This window comes from Anser cygnoides, chromosome 11, assembly GCF_040182565.1.
Source record: "Anser cygnoides isolate HZ-2024a breed goose chromosome 11, Taihu_goose_T2T_genome, whole genome shotgun sequence".
NCBI classification, from domain to species: domain Eukaryota; kingdom Metazoa; phylum Chordata; class Aves; order Anseriformes; family Anatidae; genus Anser; species Anser cygnoides.
Genome location: NC_089883.1, coordinates 21,378,223 through 21,399,949, shown reverse-complemented (window position 1 = coordinate 21,399,949; position 21,727 = coordinate 21,378,223). Strand labels below are relative to the sequence as shown.

The 21,727-nt window shown below is 41.1% G+C and overlaps 1 protein-coding gene and 1 long non-coding RNA gene across 19 annotated transcripts in view; one reads left to right on the top strand and one right to left on the bottom strand.

The window, feature by feature from the left end:
• Positions 1–17,477, top strand: part of LOC106033648 (uncharacterized) — a 129,585-nt gene extending 112,108 nt beyond the window's left edge. The window contains exons 8-9 of the long non-coding RNA XR_010834243.1: positions 6,754–7,041; positions 16,689–17,477. This is a non-coding gene — a long non-coding RNA (uncharacterized lncRNA). The remainder of the gene's footprint in view (positions 1–6,753; positions 7,042–16,688) is intronic.
• A 460-nt stretch (positions 17,478–17,937) lies between these two features.
• SEMA6D (semaphorin 6D) overlaps positions 17,938–21,727 on the bottom strand; it is a 261,006-nt gene continuing 257,216 nt past the window's right edge. For 17 of the 18 annotated variants that reach the window (XM_013177265.3, XM_013177267.3, XM_067003864.1 and 14 more), the window contains one exon: positions 17,938–20,666. In XM_013177265.3, the coding sequence (XP_013032719.2) occupies positions 19,363–20,666 (1,304 nt within the window). In that variant the 3' untranslated portion in view covers positions 17,938–19,362. The remainder of the gene's footprint in view (positions 20,667–21,727) is intronic. The other variant, XM_067003865.1, reaches the window with a different exon arrangement.

The following is a 21,727-nucleotide window of genomic DNA, read 5'->3' as shown; positions in this document are numbered from 1 at the left end:
GAGACCAGAGTAAGGACAACTCATCTTTACCTGAAAGGTGAGTCAAATGCTGGTTTGTTGCACAGCTGGAGCAGATGAGTGCTTAGAAGTTCTAGTATAAAAATATTAAAAGTTCAACTATATGATGATGGCTGTGCCATTTGGGGTGCTGAAGCCCTGCTGGAGATGCCTGCAGCCTTTTCCCAGGATTTATGTTCCAATAGGGGATGAGTCTCAAACGGGCTTCTTTGCTGATGTTCGCTATGGTAGTTGGTGTGGGGCTTTGGATCTCCTTCTGATATTCTCAATTCTTTTATGAATTTTGAACACTGTGGCTAGACGAGCTTCGTGGGATGACACAGATGCAATTTATGAATTATGTATGGCATTTCAAAAATTCTGATTTTGCTGTCTGGGGAGATGGGTTAACTACAGATTGTTCCATTTAAAAGCAGAAAGTTGTTTTTATTGTAAAACCCCAAACTGCATTTGAATACTCCTGTGCTCTGCTACCTCCCGTCTCTTTCTCCCCATCAGTAAGCAAGATCGTTCAGTGGTTTGCTCACTAAGAAAGTGATTTTACATTATTTCCTGCAGAGGTTTCTGTTGAAGTGGGCTGGCTGTAAAGAAGCAGCTACTCCTTTCCATTCTGTAACCATACCATTTTCTCTATCAGCATGGAGCATTTGACTCATGTGCCCTAGAAAATAACTCCTCACTCCCACTATGTGCTCATATACTGAGCTGAGATCTAAACCTGACCTGCACTTCTGGGATGCAAACTCATGATCAAAATCGCTGGATGCAGGAGGTCAATGTTTCAGTGTCCTAACTCTCTGGGGTGAGAGTCCACTATTTAAGGAGTAGTGTTGTGAGTTCAAAACAGGTTAATGCTTTCTAAGGTCTAGTGAAGTTACAAAAACACAGTATAAAAGAGCAGATCTGCCTTAAATAGAAGCTGATTACAGAGCTCAGTCCTGTTTCTATTAAAGTCAATAAGGGCATTGTGCTTCTAAATTTCACCCGGTCTGGTATAGGGTCTTTTAAAAGGGGTAAAAATTTTCTGTATGAAAAATTGAGACATTTTGTTTCTAGTGCAAGCACAGACTGTTGCAGTAATGCAATACAGGTATGCTCTTCAGAGCACTTATTTCACAAATAATACAAACCCAGTGTTTCTGTCTAGAGTCTTTTCTTTCACATAGCACCTTGAACTTTCAGTAACATTGAGTACTGGGCCTTATGAAACAGAAGGCTAAGCCTGAACTGGATTTCACACTTCCTGTAGTCCAGGGGATGACTTTTCATTATGGCTAATAGGAGACAGGTAACTAATATCTTAAGCCAGTTCTGGTGAATGTTTAGCAGATCATTGAGTGATTTTCTTTTCTTAATTTGATGTGCGCAATCCAGAGATGGTTGGTGTTAAAGCTTGGAAATAGGCTCACCTCCTGCTGTAGTTATCAGAAAGACTTCTGATCTGTCTGCATGCATAAACTGGATATTTGTACTGTACACATGCATCCACCAAGCACAAGCCTCTTGAGAATTTTGGCTCTCCTTATTACTAACTTTGTGTTTCATGATCCTTGTTCTGAGTTTATTTGTGATTCTGTATTACCCACACTGGTAACAGTGTTGCAGAACTGGCCTAATGAACGAGAAGAGTCTGCTAATAGTTGCTCTTTGGCGGAAGATTGCCATGAGCAGACTGGGATTTCAGAGAATGCTGCAGAAACCTGCTTCTGCAACTCATTTCTGACAGTGCCACGCTCTGATGTAGCAGCACCCTTGGCTGCGGTGAACTCCCCTCATCCAGACTGCCCTGGTTTGTGAATAGCTGTCTCATTCTCCTGTAATGAGTCTGCCCACAGATTTGCTAAGTGCTGAGAAGCATATATTGAAAGTACTCTAGAGAGTTGTTAGCCATGTGGCTGCTCCATTAATTTTCATGGTGGCCCTGGGTTAGACCTCTGTATGGTGATGTGGAAAAAAAAGTGCCCTCTGAGTTTTAATTCAGGGATCATAAAGACCTAAAGTCACTTTTCCATAAAGAAGAGAGGGACAAATGATTCCTTTGTTTATTTTGCCTTTGTTTTGCAGTGTGCAAAGGCTAGGAAGTTTATGAGTTTATTTGTTATGTAAAGCCACTTGCTTATTTCTGCAAAACATTGCTTATAGATATTCCACAACCTCTCTGGGCATTCTCAGAAACAGAAATGAATCTGATGATGTGACCAAATAAAGAAAGTGTTCATTCTGAAGTTCCTTGCCATAGGAATTAAAGAAATATTTTTAGGAATTAATTCTGAAGGTGCTAATTTGCTGATCATTGTCGCTATTACTAGAGATTGACTGAGAGATGTCAAGTAGAGTAACCCTGAGTCAATGAGGAGAGCTGGAAATCAGCTGAAGATAAACTGGTCTGTCAGCACCATTTTCTTCTGCTCTGTTCCCCTTGCTTGTGGAAGGGCTCTGCTCAGGCATCAACATATTGCTTGTCTGGTTAGTAGTGCTAATAAATTCAGAGGAACTGTGTACCCATGGCTCAAGGTCCTGCTGTTCACACATGCACAGTAATAGTTCTGCCCTAGGTGACGATTAAAATATCACGTGTTACCTTCAGAAGATTGTTTCCCTCCCACATAGAGTCCCAGCTTTACCAAGGTTGGATCTCCTTCAAGGAGAGCAGCCTTCATATTCCTAACAGACTTTCATCCATATGGTTTCTCTTCCCCCCTCTCCTGCTTTAGCATTCTCTTGTTCTCCTGTCTGCTCTGCAGCTTGCTTGGCTGCATTGCTGACTTGGGAGCTCAAGACCAAAGATGCTTTTAAGCCTTCTGTCCTAGCATGTAGCTGAATATGTTCAAAGAATCCTAAATGTGACACTCTGGCTAAGAATGTGTCACATGGGATGGGCTGAGGGCTGTACCTAAGCCATTTTCAACTCTTTCAGTGCTTCCCATCCCCACCAGCCAAGGAAGCCATACATCCTTTTCCTGGTAGGTAATGGAAGAGTTCAGAGCCTCGCCTCTGTGGTTTCCTTCCTACCATTAAACAGATCCATCTCTATAGATCAAATACAATTTTCTTCTGCAGCTAGTCAACTCTCTGGGTTTGCTCTTTGCTGATCTGGTGGTTATTTTCATTGTTTCAGCGGAGGTCTGCTCTCAATACACCCTGAGCCAATGCTCCTGACAGGCAGCACAATCCTGGAGTGCCTTGGCAGGCTGCCTGAGTCTGTCCTGCGGGCCCCGGGGGGACTCTCACACGTTCTGCCGCTTACTTTACTCTTTCCTAGAGATCTAACGCAATTTTGCAAGTAGTCACTTGGAGCCATGTTTCCCTTTGCCCTGGAATATTTTTTAATTTATTTTTAGTAAATGTTTGTCAGTGTTTCTAACATTGCGCCTCCAGCAACGTGGCCTGGACTTGAGCCATGCAGCAGTCTGACAACCTGTTAGGCGAGTCTCCTATCAATTAGGCTGCAGCTGTCATTGGATCTATTCTCAGCCTCCTTGGTACGTGTTTGCAAATAACAGGGGCTGCTGTTTTGCAGTTCGCGATTTTTTTCTCCATAGCCAGTCAAGAACATTTTGTCTGCAGAATTCCTCCTGTCTCCTTTGTTTTTGCTTTCTAATCATCTCCGTTATATTCGCCTAAGCATATATGCTTATCGAGGATATTCTTTTGCTTTTCCCATGTGTTTGCCCTCTCTCTCTCATTTATTTATTTATTTATTTATTTATTTATTTATTTATTTATTTATTTATGTGTTTTTAATACACAAACCCAGGAAAACCGCTCCCCAAGGAAACAAAAAAAAGGGAAACTCTCACTTAAGTCTATGCTTTGGTCCTTTAAATGTTTTCAGGCTTTCTCCAAAGCATCCAGACTGCTTCTTATCTGTAGGGATCTACCATTTTTAAAGCCCGTCATGCATGGAAGCTCTCCATGGGGACTGCCTTGTTTCTGCTGATGTTTGAGCTCTGAGGTGATGGTGTGTTTTATTATCAGGTTTGCTACAGCTGGAAAGAGAGTCCCTGACAATGTACAATCTGTTAGAATTCCCTCTTCTACCTTCTACCATTTGCAGTTTTCTCTTCTCCTATAAAAATCATGAAAATTGCTCAATGGCTTTTTCCCAGATGTTACATGCTGCATGGTGGTACTTGATGCTAATATTTCATTCCTTAATCTATAGAGCACAGCCCAGTTTGTATTAGCCAGACTCAGCAACCACTCTTAAGTATATCATTTCCGTGTTCTGCATCTATAAAAAATGAGAAATCAGAGTTGGGAAGTTCAAGTAAAACAGAAGCACACAGGGCATTTCTTCCTTGGGCTGATTGAAAGATATGTTTTGATACTGTGCTATCGTTTCTTTCACAGGCTGGGCTCAGCCTTTGCACAAAACCAGTGGAAACTATTCCAGTTTCCTCTCAATCTGTAGGTCCTAACAGTGGGTCTCCAGCCAGTTTGCAGCTTCGGAGGCAGAACCAGCCCAGCCCAGCACACATTTAAACAGTTAACTTTAAATCAGCTCGTGTTGAATTGGCAGAAGTCCCTACATTTGCCCGGTGGGAGAGTAAGGACAGGGCTTTTTCTATCCTCACTAAATAGCACACAATACTGCAAGGTACTTCCCCTGCAACACTACTTAATATTTGCTCTGCAACAGTAGCCGTAAGGAGCACACCTAACACCATAGCTATGTTGGCATACAGAGACAACCTGAAGTTTTGCATACAAAATTTCCCCAGACTTAGCTGTACGGCCCCATGGAGCAAATAGGCATTCTTATCTTTTATACAGCACTGTCTGTCTATGCTGTATTTTCTGGAGTACAACAAACCCATGCCAGGAAGGTGCCACCAGGACCCCAGCACTGGGAAGTTTGGCGTTGCAACACCAGAGTATGGGGCACCGTATCATTGAAGGCAGAATTCTGCAGGATTGTGAGCACTCGCTCAGCATGTGAGTGGCAGGTGCTTCTGTGGACAAAATTAGGGAAGCTGGAACAACTGGAAGTCCTAAGCAGGACATTGCTGGATTGCCTAGTAGTGCATTAGCACCACAGGAAGAGCTGGGTGCTTTTCTGATCTTCTTACTAGATGTGTCTCACCATCCAAGGAAAAGATGTAAGGCTGAAACATTTAAGATTTTCTCAAGTACTTACTTAATGAAAAACATTTCACGTGTCGGGGGGGGGGGGGCGGGGTTAGGTTGGATGTTAGGAAGAACTTCTTTACTGAAAGGGTTGCTAGGCATTGGAATGGACTGCCCAGGGAGGTGGTTGAGTCGCCACCCCTGGAGGTCTTTAAAAGACGTTTAGATGTAGCCCTTAGTGATATGGTTTAGTGGAGGTCTTGTTAGTGTTAGGACAGAGGTTGGACTAGATGATCTTGGAGGTCTCTTCCAACCTAGACGATTCTGTGATTCTGTGATTCTATGTATATAGCATTCCAAACTGTTCCTGCTCAACCACTGAGCTTTCAAGTCTTCAAAAGTATAAACGTAGTTAGAACAAACTGCCATCCTGTAGACAAAGCTTAGCTGGCAGGAAGATGTACTTTATGCAGTATTTATGTTCTCCCAGTAAACAAAGACAAGTAAAATGCTTTACTTGTTAACATCAATTCAAAGCAAAAGCGAATGATAGCATTTTCTGTAATCATGTTCAATGTTCTGAAGGTGTCTGCATGTTTCACCTTTGTTCTAAGCTCTTGCTTATCATTTGCTTCTTATATTTAATAGTGTATGACTGTTTCTGTGAACGTGGGATATGACTTTGTTTCAAGACCGTATTTAGACAGAAAATTTCTCTCTGGATTTTTTAGTGATAACATGAAGTGCAGCAGGAGGACTGGTTAAATAGGCAGGAGGGCCGTGATCTGGCTGGTTTGGTGTTCATTTCTTTGTCAGCTGCCTTGGAATAGCGTTCAGATTAATGTGATTACTCTCTGCGATGGCTGCAAGTTCATAGACCAACTGAGCACTTGTATCAAAGCTATCAGAAAGATTTTAGTCCAGGGTTCCTACAAGAATTATTTATATAAAATGCATTTGAAATTCTATATTGGTCATTTACACATGAGGATTTCTATTTCAGGAAGCTTTGGAAACAGCCAGGATCTTCAACTGCACCCTCTCCAAAAGATACAAGATCCTTTTAACATTTAATGATGACTGTGAAGGTGCTTAAAAATAACTTAGAAGCACAAAGCATATTAGTGTGTTCCCTACTATTAAAAGGACTGGACTAACAGTTAAATTTTGGATTCTATTTGCATTTTTGGTCCTTTCTTGATTCATGACCTGAGATAAATTGCCTAGTTCCCCCTGACAAATGAGCTTAATACATATCTATTGTCCATATTTACATTATTACATTTAGGAGGTGATAGAATCTGAGTTCATCTCTGAGGAAAAACTGTAAAACTCCATGGTGGTCAGGTAGTATAAAATATATTCTTCTACATGATTGCACATAGTATTATCCACTGTATAATCTCCTGGGTATCAAGTCCATTTCACATACAAAGGGTCCCTAGTTAATGATGGTACAAGTTCTTTCGGAAGGGATTATGCTTACATACATATTTGTACAATATTCAACATAATAGCAACAAGCTAATCTTGATTGTATCATTTGTGCTTTGCTGCAATTTATACAATATAGGTAATCAATTAGTCTGATTCTTCTGCACACTGCTAAATGGAACATGGACAGCTCCTAATGGGCAATGTAAATAGAGATTTGTATGTACACAGGTACACTGCACAGTGAAAGAAGCATGCAGGAGGCAAGGCACTGAACAGAAAAGCCCTGCATAAAACCTGGCATTCATTTAAAGGAAGAAAAATGTCACTGAAAGCTGCACGATTATTAGCATTGCTATGCATGAGGAGTAGTCAAGGAAGATGATACAAGAGGAAGAGAGACATTATTCAAGTGTCTAAGAAGACAGACCATCATCAGCAGTGGAGAGAGAAAAGGCTTCCGAAGGAATAGCGTAGCATTTCAAACATTAAATTATAAGGGCACTGAAGCTTTAAAAGGTATGTTGGAGTTTCTGCATTATTTATTATTTGAGATTGCCTTTCCCCCAAATACTTAAGTTTTGTTCCATTCATAGAGAACAGAAAAGTCCTTCCCACACTTCTCAACTTCCCAAGGCTTTCTGGGACACTGAGCCACCTCTAAGTTTTGAGATATGATTTACTTTAAGCAGACATTGATTACCTGCAGTGCTGCAGTGGGTTGGAGCAGCTTGTTAGAAAGGTTGGGGAAGTGAGAAGAATTTGTCTGTCATTCCTCTGGGGCTTGGAAAAGTTGGGCTCAGAATTCATTATTATTTTGTATTTGTATTGCATCTATACCTACGAACTCCAGACACTAACAGGATTTCACAGTGCTAGGTGTTGTCCTTTCTCCAACACAATTTAAGGCCTTGTGGACACTTTTTTTCCAACCTAGTTATTCAGGCATAGCTGCACTGACAGTGCAGTCACTCTGCAGAAGCTTATACTACGAAAAAGGCTGCAAAAATATAACTTGTATCAGTTGCCTCAGCAAAAGAAGCTGTATTGGCAAAAAGAAACTTTTTTTTTTCCCTTTTGCTCATATTACAGCTGTGTCTACATTAGAGCTTTTGCTGGCATAGCTGAAAAAATATCACACTCCTAGCTGACAGGGATATGCTGTCAATTTTTTTAAATAGATGAGTCTGAAGTATTTCCACATGATGGATCAGTGTGTGTTTGTTTGTGTGGGAAGGGGGGAGGAGAGAATCTGTTTTAAAATAGAAGTTTCTAAAATTGGTTTGCACAGATATTCTTAAAATGGCAATACTGCCCTTGCCAACAGGTTCCTGTTTCCTGGTTCTCCTGCCCTTCTCTTCCAGGCTCCCAGAGCGCAGCTCTGTATGCCTCTTGCCTCCCTCCTTGTCTGCCCCACACCCTGGCATGCCCAGTAGGGGATTCTCACTGCTGTCCTCCCTTCTCCTGCCTGGTTTCTGCCTGGCAGCATCCCCCCTCCATGCGTGACTCTGCCTCCTCTCCAAACACCTTCGCTGTAGCTCCAGACCATCCCCTCTGCCACCAAGGGCTGGTCCACTTCCTGAAGTGGGTGTTTCTTACCTTCCCCTTCTACCGCTGCTCCCAAGGCAGCTCCTCGCTGGGAATGAGGGCTCGAGGTCTGCATACAAACAGAATTCCTCCATAATCTCTGTGCTACAGCAAATTATTTTATTTCCTGCAACCAAACTGCATGTCAAATAGAGGGATTTCCATTTCAAAAAGGGAGGCAGAGCCTTTCCAGAACATCTGGAAAATATTTGGAGGAAGAGACGGAGCCATGATAAGATAAAAGACCAGACATGAAGGGTCAGTTCTGCTGCTTCTCGTTCCCACCAGACAATTACTGACGTTTACCGTGTTTCATCAGCTCAGGTTGGTTACAGAGTCCAAACAGCATAGAAAGGTATCTCATATGTACTAGCTTCCGGGGAAGGCATTGATCCCAGAGCTACTGTGAACTTTCTGAGTCACCTTTGGGCAAGTCAAGTTACTGCTTGGGTGCCTCAGATGCTTGATCTATAAAATGAAACTTCCCCGTTATGAGGCATGATCTTAAATTTGATCAAACTGGAAAGGGGGTGAGGTCCTGTGGTGTCTGAGTCTACTTAAGTGCAAGGAGTACGGATTAGCTGGACTTGCACTCCTCTAGAAGCACAGTTCACAGAAAAGAGTTGCTAAATAACCGGCATACAGTGAGGAACTGAGGTATCAGAGGTAAAGAGGCTCCTGAGCAGGCAGGCAAACATCTCCTTGAATCACCCACAGGTCTCTGTGTATAGCCAGCACCCTAGAGACCTTACTGACAGTTATTGCAAGTAATCCATAGGTTATACAACTGGTGATGAGGCATAATTTTAGAAAAGAACAGAGGACTTGCTTTATTTTTTTTCGAATATGACAGGTTAAGCATTTAAATAGCATTTAACCAAGTAACCCACAACACATTGGTATCAATTATTTGTTCAGAGTTTAAACTGCCATTTAGTAAATACGTTAATTGATACTGCACTAACTTACTATAGGTATCTTCCTAAGTGCCAATTATCTGCCTCAACATTCCCCACATTTTAAGTTTGTTAGTAAGAAGCTAATTACACTAGTTTATTGCTGATGGAATTACATGAAGAGTAGATTTCGCTCTTACATACTTATTAGACCTCAATAAGTGATCCTTAGCAGTCTGTTGCTATTCAATTAACAAGTAATAACTTCCTTAATGAATGTAATTGAAATGCTTATTTCAGTCAGGCACCTAATATAAAGTGCTTTACTTTGAGCACTTTTCTGAGTGCTAGTCTTGTGTGCTTAACAAGAACAAAATGGGGCCACTGAGGAAAGCTCTGGGACTGTGATGAGAACCCAACCACTGTTGGCAATCACCACCTAACATGAGCAGATGTAATTTACCAGGTGATTTCTGTTCTACAGAAATATCATGAGAATAAACCAAGAGTTTTCTCTCTGAGGATTTAAATCCATGGAGGGAATTCTGCAGCATGAAATTCTTCTTGCACATTAACTCTGCCTCTTGCGATGGATGGGGAAACGCTTGCTCCACTGGGAGCTACGCAGCTAAGCTCCAGTGCACTGCTGTGGGTGCTCTGTCATTAAGTTCTTGTTTGCACGTTTGATTTAAGAGATTGATGGAAAGATGATGATGGCTATCTGTAATGATCTCAAGCTATCAGTATAATTACAGAAAAAAAAAAGAAAAAATGATGCAACTGGAGGGTTTTGTACTGTTCCATGTAATTCTGTGAGACTAAGTCACCTTGAATTTAGTCTTTGCTCACAAGCACGACCCACACTGAACTGTCCTGAGTGACCACTCCTGGGGCTAGCAAGTGCCCATTGCTCTGTGGAGACATCTTCCTAATAAAAGTGGCCAAGAGGTGTGGGCTGTGTGTCTGGGGCTGTGCACGCTGTAGCTGATGAGCTGTTAGACTGGGAGTCTCCTTAATGAGGAAGGAACGTATTCTTAACTGGGATTTTATAGCCTAGGAAATGATAACCTGCTTTGTCCATTTATGGGATGGGAAGACCCAGCAATGTTTGGTTTCTGAAACTATTTTTGGCCTCAGGATTAAAACTCTGGTTTCTTCTGTAAGGAGGATTTAACAGACAAGACTTGTGTTTATGGATAAATGCCAGGAAATCTTCTCAAGTAATGCTAACAAATTATTCCATTTGGCAACATTACTGTATGGGCAGTAACCTTTTCTAAAGAATTTTTAGCAGATAGATTTAGTGTCAAAAAACCCATAATAGGATGTAATATCTTCTCCAGTCTATCTTGTTTGTTACCAACTTTTTAATGTATGCCTTCTACTCACTGAATTGAAAGACCTTATTGATCTCTTTGCAGCTGAACTGATTATTGGGCTAAGATAGAGACTTCCTGAAAGAAGCCAAGAGAAATTATTCATTTAACATATTCTGATTTTAGTAAACTTCCATTTAACCTCCAGGGTTAATTAAAAAAATATATATTGCTGGTTGACTTGCATAAATTTATTAAATCAGACAGAAACTGAGTTCAGGCTTGTGCAGTTAATGTCAACTTGTATAATATTCTTGGGGAAAAAAAATCCACATAGATTTATTAACATTCCAGAATTGCTTTATTTTAAAACAACAGCCATAACAGCAAAGCAATCCAAGTAGGAAAAATAACCCCCCAAATGAAAACACATTCTGCAAATTTGGATAGTTCAGAAATACTTAAATGAGTTAGTTACCATGGACTTCGTAGGTCTGTGGTTATTGGTTGAAACCCTGTCTTCATCATGAGGTTTAGCTAGTCGGTGTCTGTAGCTTCTTCAGGTTGGAATTATGGGATTTGGTATGCTTTCCAGAGGTGCCATGGTTCTTCCCTGTGCCTGCACATCATAGCTGGCGTCTTTGTTAACAGAGAGTGAGGATTAAATGCACCTAACAGCTGAAGGGATTTTCAAAGGCACGAGTGGTATTCAGACACATAGCTCATCCTGGTTTCTACCGGTTTTCCAGAGTTGCTTTTATATTCCTGGTTCAGTGTGAGGCTCTCTCCCCACTGCTCTGCCTGATGCTATTATAGATGAGCTACTTATGGGTGTTTGATGGATATCTGGGGAAAATTTTCGGAGTTACAAATGTGAACACCCAAGTTACATAGATGAGATGGAGGAGCCCATGCTAGATAGGAAAGAGCTAATAGACTTCTCTGGAGATGGCGCCATCTTGTTATTCATGCTGTGGTGAGCCTGGAGGCTCACAGCAAACAGGACAGCAAAGGTGCAGTCTGGCTTCTGGAGCTGGGTTTCCCTGCCACAGCTTGACCTTGGGTCTGAAACAGAGAGGAGTGGGGCTAAAACATGCTACTAGGCAGCAGCCAGGGAGAGGAGAAGGCTTCACTGGCATTTTATGAAAAAACAAATAAGGAGTAAAATACAAAAATTTGGTTTCAAGACAGGTTAGTTATGATCCCGGATGGGACAAGTGAAACTATATTTTAGAGAACACAAGAATTATAAAGAATGGAGAACTGGATTTACATAGAAACTGCTGACACTGTTAATACTGTGTGGCATTTGTGCAAGATTTTGTTAGAAGCCAACATCATAAAGCTGTCCATTCTGTCAACTAGTTTCAGGGCAGATATTTTCTTCCCCCTACCAAACTGAGATGACAGGTTTTTAAGTGGTTTTTAGTCTGGAATGTGACAAAAAGTCTATTTTTGCCATCTGATCTTGCTTTGTGTCCTATGTGATATTTTGTCCATCCTGGTCTGGAATATCTTATGCAGTCAGAGCCTTTCATGGCACATCCCCTGCTTCAGAGTATGGGGAGAAATTCTAGCTGGAGTGCTGTTCCTGTGGAGGCCAGCCTTTTACCAAGTACTGCAGTTGAACTGAAGTAGCAGGACCTAGCAAGGAATGCTTATAATATGGAATATTTAACGTATAGTAAAATGTCATTTTCAAGTGCTTTCTGAACTACCCATCCCAGTAATGAAGCAGCTCTGAAATACCATGTGTCTTTCTCACAGCGTGTTGCACTCTGTATAACCTTGCCTTTGATCGTGATGTCACTTCAGATGAAAGACTCACATGGAGAGTGGTACGTTGTGCATTAGGATCAGCTGATATCCTCCAGGATCTGAACAGTGAAGGACTATTTGAGATGTGCACTCTATGTATGTCAAAGAGAAATACATGCTGCAATAAAAATAGTAGTTGGCTAAGCAAACTCACCTTAGTCTGGGGAGAAGGAAGACTTCACCTTTATGCAAGACGACCTGCTTAATCTGAAGGCTCTCCTAGAAGGGATTTTAAGGATGAGTAATCATTTTTACTGTCTTTCAGTTCAGGTTCTCAATTCAGCTCAGTGATTTCCTGAATACCTGAGTAGATTTTTGGTATTTTGATTGTCTGTACCTGGGCTGTTACCAGTGGAAGTGAAATGCCCTCAGAACAGCCTCTTTGGCTTCCATTATCATGAGCAGCTCCACACAGACGAACCTCAGTGTGCTTGGGGCACCTTTATACAGTTGTCTGCTGTGCCTGGGAGCTTGGTGCCTGGAGCCAGATGTCACAGTTCAGTCCGTCACATGACAGACTTCCCCAGAAAACTTCAAGCCAGGCAAACTTACAACCATACACTGTGGTCTGAGGATGGTGAGAGGATTCTGCATACAAAAATTCAGCTGGCCTAAGCGGGCCTGTTCAGCTCCCATTAGAGCACTTGCTGGAAACCCCTCCAAAAGCAGGAAAAGCAGACTGTTCCCACACAGGCATTTTTCTTACTCTGAAGCCCTGATCTCCTTATCGAACATACATGGCCAGAGATGATGTTGGGGCTGTGTCCTGTTACAGAAAATGCCTTCCTGAAGACGTGCATCCCATTTTGCTATGGCCTTGCTCACACCTTCTTAGCATTTACTTCCTGGGAATGTCTAAGTGATGGAGGGTGAAGGCCTGACCCCATGCAGCTCTGCCATCACATTTGATGGAGTCAGTATTTCACCCATGCTACCAGTGACAGAGACTGAATGTCAGAGCTGCATGCATCAGCTTTCACAGAAATCAATTCTCACATAGAGCATTAATATTGGAAGTGCCTCTCACTCACCTAATCATTGGCCAGGCACAATAATCTGTGACTAACAGTCATTCATGGTTATACAGCACAGCCTGATTATAAAAATTTGCCATTAGTCTGTAACAAAAAAAATCTCAAGCTGTTAATTGACCAATACGTATTCCTGAGGAAATCAGAGTAATCACATGGATATTCATGGCACAGAAAGGGAAGGTACAGCTAGCATTGCATTGCTTCTGTGAGTCATCTGCTCTGGTCTACTTTTGATTATTTTTTTCCTCATGTGGGACCAGTATTGTAAATCAAAGATTTGAGAAGTAAGGCTATGCTTAAAGTGTCCCAAATTAAAATCCTGTTGCCCCCTTTCTTCTCTTAGGCAGCCATCCAGTTTTGTGCAGGAATAGACACATGCTAATGGCTGTGATACAGCTACAGAAGTGAACCAGTTAGCTCTTGGTCTGCCTTTGCCAATGGCAAGGTCAGCTACTGGAAAAAGTTACAAAACAGCTTTAACAGCTAGGTATGATCCCACAGAAGAGCCTTGACTGAGAACTGTTAGTCTTTGCTAATTTTCATTCAAGTCAGTCTCAAAACAAGGACAACAGCATGTGTGCGGGTTGGATTGTTGTTGGATGGGCCCATTCATGACAATGGTCAGGATAGTTTGTCCATGTGGTAGATTTTATTCTACTTTCACTTCCCTGAAGCACTAGAGCAGATCAGGCCACACAAGAGATACAACTGTCTGGCTGGCATGAAGGAGTCGTCTGTCTGGCAGAGAGGTCTCAGCATCTCTCAGAGCCCAAGGAATTCTCAAATAGTACCTAAAACTATGGGCACCCTCTGGCATCTTTGCTCTGGTCACCAGCCTTCGCTGTAGGACACACACTTGGATTTATTTATGATTTAGCAATGATACGAGCAGAGCTCAGAAAAGTTGTTGGTGACTGTAGGAAAAAAAACAGAAAGCAGACCATAACTCAGGTCATCAGATGAATTCAAAATGCATTAATAACACCAGAGCTTCCAATAAATTTCATTTCAGGCAGAATAGAAATGTTTTCTTGGTCAAGAGTTCAGGATAGATGATACTTTCAGATGTGTGTCAAGCCAATGTGACGTGTCTACAAAAATGTTTGCAGGCAAACAGCAATGGCTGATCCAGAGACAGGCCCTCACACCAGCTGCACATTTTAGTATGACTGAATACAATATGAGACTCTCTAGTTCCCTGAGCAAAGCTGAATCTAATTAAATATTTAATAGCTTTTTTTTTTTCCCTACAAATCCTTTGGTTTCTTGCTCTTTCATACTGTGTTATGATGACATTTGAACAACAAATGCAGTCTTGGTAGGTGGGTCTCCTGGTACTGCTTTTTATATGAAAAGCTTGCACTTCCCAGCTGAAGTCCAGATGCTGCATTTATGAGGGTTTTTGTCCTGATCAATTTTTAAAAAAAACATTTTTCCATCCCATGGAATTAATAGCTACCTGGGGAAATACCAGCTCCTCCCCGCTCCTGCAAATACTAACCTTTCCCAGATGGGAAGGGATTTCTCCTTCTCTTTATTTACCTGCAAGATGTCCTTGCTAGTGCTCAGAATTACAAAGGGAGAAGGCAAAATAAGAAGAAAACCTTTGTAAGTAGAAAGTGTTACAAACAGAGCAACTGTGCACACTCTGACTGAGCACACTGCCTTCGGAGGCTCCATTATACTGACTAAATCCTGCATAATCTTCCCAGGGTCACACACTGAGTCATTAGCAAGACGGCACTAAGACAGAGGCATCCTGATTTTTGTAATCACTCTGATTACTTTAAGACCCCAATTTAAAAGGCTATAGGTTTGTGCTGGCAGCACAGTCGCACAGATAGCTACTTACAGCTTTACAAATTGGTTTTCTTGCAATCATTTTGCTCCTATGTGCCTGTAGTGCTTTTTGTTTTGTTATGTCTTTTTTTCACTTGTCTGTGTGCTGTTCAAAATTATTCATGTTTTGGCTACAAAAAGCAAAGTAAGGCAGAGCCAGGCAGCAGCCTCACCACTGCCTTCATGTGCCCACCCCAGGGCTGCTCCTGGCCTGCTGGCCCCGGGTGGCCTCCGCACGCTTGGCAGCGCTGTAGCCAGGGTCTGGTCCTCAGCAGAGACTTTAGGCTGCTTAAAGCCAAGCAGTCATCCAGGAGATGAAATGGCTTTCATTTCTGTTCTTGCCAAGCCATTCCTGGTTGTTGCAGTGCCCTTTCATACAGGTAGTCTGCTGATGGCTGCTCTGGCTTTATCATTAACAACAAAGAAGCACTGCAAAAGTGCTGGTGTGGCTGGTCAGCCTTTGGTTCCACGTTCCCTCTCTCTCAGTGGTGAGTTTCTTGTGCTTTTCCAGTATTGGTGAGTATTGTTTTTGGTCTGTGTTGGTGGTGTTTGCACCCACCATGTAGCCCAGAAGTGTGTTGGGCTGGCTAGGCCCATCCAGCCACCACATCGGGGGTTACGTGAATGCTGGTTCAAGCTATACCAAAAGAAACGACTGGGCGAAATGCTCACTTGACACTCTATAGATAAATACAAATATTTTCTGGAAAAAAATAACTGTATCCCTTGTCTGTGTCCTAGAAGGACTCTTTATGTGTCACTAAAATAGCTATTTGTAATCTGTTATACCCTCCCCTCCCCTTTGAGGCCTAACTGACAGTTATTCGAGTAGGTGTGCTTCAGAAGGCTGTGACCCTCCACAGAGAGAACAGGGTTTGCCATCCTGGCTGATCCTTTCATGACAAAGGCATACTTTAAGTGGAAAAGCAGCACAGGCGTGCAGCAAATGACAGCTATATGCATTCGACTTTGCATTGTATATATGAAGGCATTTGACAAAAACCACATCAATAAAAAGAAATTAAATTTGCTTCTGCACTCGAAAAATACACACTGAAGCATTATATGTTTGGGAATTTTAGCAGTGTTTAGCAGTGTTATAATGTGCAAAGTAATTTCAAATGATTAATACCTTGACACTAATTTTGTAACAAATCATTTTTATCATCTAAAAATCAGCTTTTAATTAAAAGAATACATCATATTTGTTTTGTGATACTAAACTACCCTGATTATTTTAAAATTACGTGTGATGTTGGCACATACTAAATATACAGCATATATATTTCTGTCGGGCTTTATTGTCTGTCTGAAAAGTGAGTTTCAATTATTAAGCATTATTAAGTGTTTAGGAATGTCCTGCTATGTGTAGGTCTGAAATTAATTTTGCCAGGAATGATCTCTATCTTTTTGAAACCTACATTTCAGAAGGAAAAGACTATCTTCTTTCAAAACTACTGCGTTTGCCCAAAGTTAGTGTTCTCCTAACCCTAACAAGAGGTTGATAGGTAACAAAGCTCAACTGTACCCTGTATCAAGCTCCAGTAAGACCTCCATGTAGGATATATTATGTATTTTCAAATTGAAAGCATCTGGTTGGTGTGTCATGTGGGCTCTGACTCTGTACTCACTCCCTAATACATACCGGTTACTTTGATGGTTTGTATTTAACTCAGGAGGCTGACAGTCACCTACAGACACGCTCCCTCAAGAACATGCATGTCAACATGCAGCTGCAATCGAAATAGAAGTACACCTGTGCGCGTCACCACTGGCTGCTGCAAGCTGTTTGAGCCCCTGTAACGCTGATGAGGGGATGTCTCTGTGCTTTCATCACCGAGCTATTAAAGGCAAGCATTTTTTTTTCTATTGTAATCCCAACAAAACACCTAAAGGTAGCCTCAATAACAATGAAGTTAGACATTCAGTACCTTGGAATATTTTATTTTCACTTTACATGCGGTGTTAAAAACCCAAAGAACGTATTATTTACACATCCACAATACAAGTTTACAAGATATCTATACATGTTAAAGTACTCTATAGTATAGAGCAGCTTCATTTAAGGGTTACTTTTTTATGCCGTACCATTAAAAAAGATACAATCTGCGTTTACCTTTGCACAAATGGATAAAGCATCTTTTATTATTAAATTAACAGAATAAAGACTAGGTTGAATGTTAGAAATTTCAACATAAATACTGAGAGAACTCACATAACCATCTACAAGGCAGCACAATGTTACAGGAGGTTATCAGGGTTCACATACATTTATCTTTCGATTTCACACAAGTCTGTATTAATTAATATTTGTAAAGTGAATTCAGATCAGTTTTTGTCTTTTGACAACCAAGTACTTTTTATGTTATTAATCTGTAGTGTTTTAGTTGCAAGACAGAAGTGTTTAGGAAGAGAGATCATTGATTTTTGGATCCAGAGGTCTCAGGAAATAAATGTCCCTTACAGCCTTACAAGAAAAAATGACTACTTCTGTCCTTTATTCTTTGTTCTGTAACAGAGATCCAGTTTTCAGTGACTAACCTTTTCTCCCCTTCAAACACATAACATAAATCTCCACCGTCTCTGAGACCCATTGCAGTTATTTGTCCCGCTAATTCATGAATATTCCTCTGCCATGTTTATTTCTATAGTTATGTTCAATAAACAATGTGGTAGTGTGTAGTTTGCAAGCTAAAATAGCCATCTGTGTTGAACATCAGCTGCAAGTGGATACTGTAAAACCTACTAAATAGCTTACACAACTTTAGCAGGTGTTCCATTACCCTAGAAACCTCATTTGATTTCACATTATAACTGTTTGATCCTTTGGAGAGCTGGAGTGGAATGTTTATCATGGCAAGGTGGTTTAATGCTGCTGTCTTCTTGGATTGTAGGCTGCCTTTAGTTACTATTAATTATCCTTACTTTTTATTTTTTTTGGGGGGGGGGGACAGGGGGGTTGCTGTTGAGAGGTTTTACAACTGGCACTCAGGAGATATGTGCTATAGTGAGAACACCTGACAGGTTTGTTGTTGTTGTTGTTGTTGTTTTGTTTTGTTTTGTTTTTTAGTACTTTTATCATTTGCATGAATAAGGCACAAAATGCACAGATTCAGGTAAACTCACACATAATATTTACAGAATATTGTCATTACCTGCATGACTTTGGAAAAAAAAATCCTTACATTACACAACAAAAACAAATTGATTGCACTACTGTTGATTTTTCACAGACTGCTTTTTCCAGGCCAATTAATGTTTCTTCTTTTCTACAGACAATAGTCTATCAGACTGTAGGGCATTATTAAATGCAACAAAAATGTAACCTTCTCTAGTTACACAGGTCTTTGCCAAATGAATTGTTGATTATTAGCTGCCCTCAATGAGACGTACGGGGCTCAAGTTCACAGTGGCCAGGTATTGGATGGAGGCACCGTGGAAACACAGTAAAACTCCCCCATTCCAGCCCAAAAGACTATATTTGAAATGTACAGCTCTGAATCAATAGCAGCATAACAGAGTTATGAAGAATTAAAGGTATCTGCTCTCTTTCACTGGGCGACTAGTTCATCAAGGCGTGTTATCCAGAAGGCTGGCAGCAATGTGCAGTACTTCCTTAGCTGTTGCCAAAATGAACTTAGCTGTCGGCTGCAGAAGGCAGAGTCATGTTTGTTCAGTCATGCTCAATGTAAACAATTCCATAGCATAAAAGATGCAATGGGAACCTAAGTACATCCTAGTGTGTACAGTACACACACACACACCCACACACACGCACAGCTTTATCTGTGGCATGAACAAAATGCCACACACAAGGAGAAAAAAAAATAATGCTACAGTTGGGCCAGAGACTGAATTCCAGCAAATTGATTATTAACCCAGATATTCATTGAGACATTACCATTTTCTGACATTTGTGCAAGAGGCAAGGTGAATGCATACATATTAAAATGTTCACATTTAATGGGAAGGACCACGCTTAATGGCAGTCTAAAATGGAACCCATTTTTCAAGTATTTGCTTACAGATTTTTTTTCCCAAGAACATTTTTAGCTATTTAGAACAGTAAAGTAGCCCCCACCCCATTGTGCTACATGTCTCCTTAGCTCCAAACAAAAGAAATGTAATGACCAGCACTTTCCTTTGTTTTTGTTTGTTTGCGCTTAGCAAGTACACAAAGTCTTGCTATAGCTACATGTGGCAAGACACAGATGTTGCTGAAATAAAGACAGTTTCTTTGGCCACTTTGTTCTCTGTAATTACAAGCAAGTCTCTGTCTTATGTGTCTACCACAACATCATCTCACAACCTGTACAGGTCAATGCCACACTCATTTTTAGGACAGATGTCCTAGTAACTGTATTTGTTCAGTGGTCTGACTGACGTTGTCTGAGGAACGAATGAGGGTTTTGGTGGCACGTCAGGTTTTAAGGAGGGTGTCCTCTTTATTCCTGTACGAGGAAGGGTGCCATTGCTCGTGTAACTGCTTTGCCTGGACAAGGAAGGCTGGAGGTGAACGCTGACAGGCGTTCCTTGAATGTAGTCCATCTTTGTGCCTGCTGTGGGAGTCACATACCCCCCCCGATTAATACTGGGCTGTCTGGATAACAAAACACCATTTGGTGAGTTTAAGTTTTTAGGAAGGGCAGATATTGAATGCCTTTGTGAAGAATTTTTGTGATAACCTCTCTGCCTTTCCAAAGAGGTCATTGGTACTGCAGGTGTGGTGGGAACATCCACCCGTTTTGTGGGGCTGTTTCTTGGAAGAGTCGATGGAGGAGAGTACAAAGATGCCTCCCTGTTGGGAACTTTAGGTGGGATCTCAGACATATTTCCCATTGGATCCAGCATTAAAGTCTGGTGGGCCACTTGGATATCTCCCATAATTGCTTTGGGATTACTAGTAGTTTCATTTAAGTGTTTCAGGAAATCATTCAGGGTGTTCCTGGAATCAACAGATCTCCTGTGGTCTCTTTTGCTGGATGGTTTTGTAAGTGGATGATCAGTATGTTGCATCTTTTTGTCTGCCTTGTGCGCGTTAGAATTTGAGAAAGATGTATTGTAATCATGAGTAGCGTTGGGAAGAACGATAGCACTAGGGATATGTCCATGACTTAGAGGAGAGTGGGGTGGAGGACTGGAAGGAAAAAACTGAGGGCTTTTCAGTGGGGTTTCCTTTCGTGAAGCATTGAGATTACTATGTGCTTTCTCCGACTGACTTTTCATGGCCTGCAGAGTCTTTTGTTGAAGAACTGGTGTAGATTCAGGAGTTGGAAGTGCAGCTAATTCTGGAGGCTGGCCCCTGTGGTCCATCATCATGGACTTCGTATCACCATTTGGTGGCAATTCCTTTCTGCTAGTCAACAGGTTTGTGTAGAGTTTGGGTGAATCAATGTTTTGTTGATATTCCTTGACGGGACTATCGAACAGCCCATTCAGTTTAGCAAAGCTCCCACTGGAGTCAGTACAGGACTGCGCAGATTCTGCATCTTTGTGTATTTTTCTGGACTTCCGTACAAACACATCCCGATAACAGTAAACGGCCACTCCCGCAATAAAGGCTCCCAGGACAAAAGCAGCAAAGACACAAGTGATTAGGACATTCATGTGTACCATTTGGTTGGACTCTCCTGATTGCACTTCCCACCTTACACCTGCAAAAGACATGCAGTGTATCATAAATTTACATGTACTTCATACTGATCTGTTTCAGAAGATGTTAGCCTGCCTCAGGGAAGGACAGCAGTGTCTATTAAATGTTTTCAAGTGCTCTGTACCTACTGTTAGTGTAAATCTGCAATCCACAGCACTGGTGAATGCAAATAATTTTATAAATAAAAAGGACGGAGTTAGCATTGATCAGCCTAAACAAAGACTGTCCATTTTCTTTGATAATGAGGAATACTTGTCAGAGCTTCACTCCTCATATTACATTTGGGTGTACACTGTATGCTATCGGTTTAGCCTGCCCCCAGATTTCCTTTAAGGCTCACAAATAGGGGCCTGTATGTTAATAACACTAACGATTTCTGCTGGAAAATTGAGTGTTAGAAGGTGCTACTGGGCCAGACAGCAATTAATAACTCAAGGATGAATTTCTCTCTCAATTTTCTGCTCAACTCATAAATCAGTATCAAAAGAGAGACAGGATTATGCAAATGTTATGTAGAACTGTATAATGTACATACTGCATTGTTTAAACCACGTCATTATAATCTGATGCAAAACTTGTAAACTAATATATCTACAGCTTGCTAGCCTTGGAGTGGCATACTTTGCATTATGTAAGCATACAATTTTCTAAGTTCAAGATTACGGCATTCTATTAAAGCACTAATTTTTCTTTTCTGCTTGTAGTCAATAATGAACTTACATAATACTTGCATAACGTAAAAAAACACTCCTTGCAAGGTTATTATACAATGTTAAAATTTAGAAAACTTTTTTTTAGACAAAGTTGAATACTGGATTAGTTTGTGATTCGTATATTAACCATCTCCCTTTGTTTCTTGAGACTTTTAAAGCAACCACAGACATCTTGCAGCTAAGACAATGTTAGTTTTTAATGAAAGTAATTCTGTTAACTATCCCAAGGGATGTTAAAATGAAAGAGCAAGAGTGAAGGAACAGCTTCATTTTTGTTAGAGGCAAGGCCTTTGAACATTGTTAATGTTCAGGGTTATAGGTTTTAATGGCACTGTGCAGAAGAAGAAAG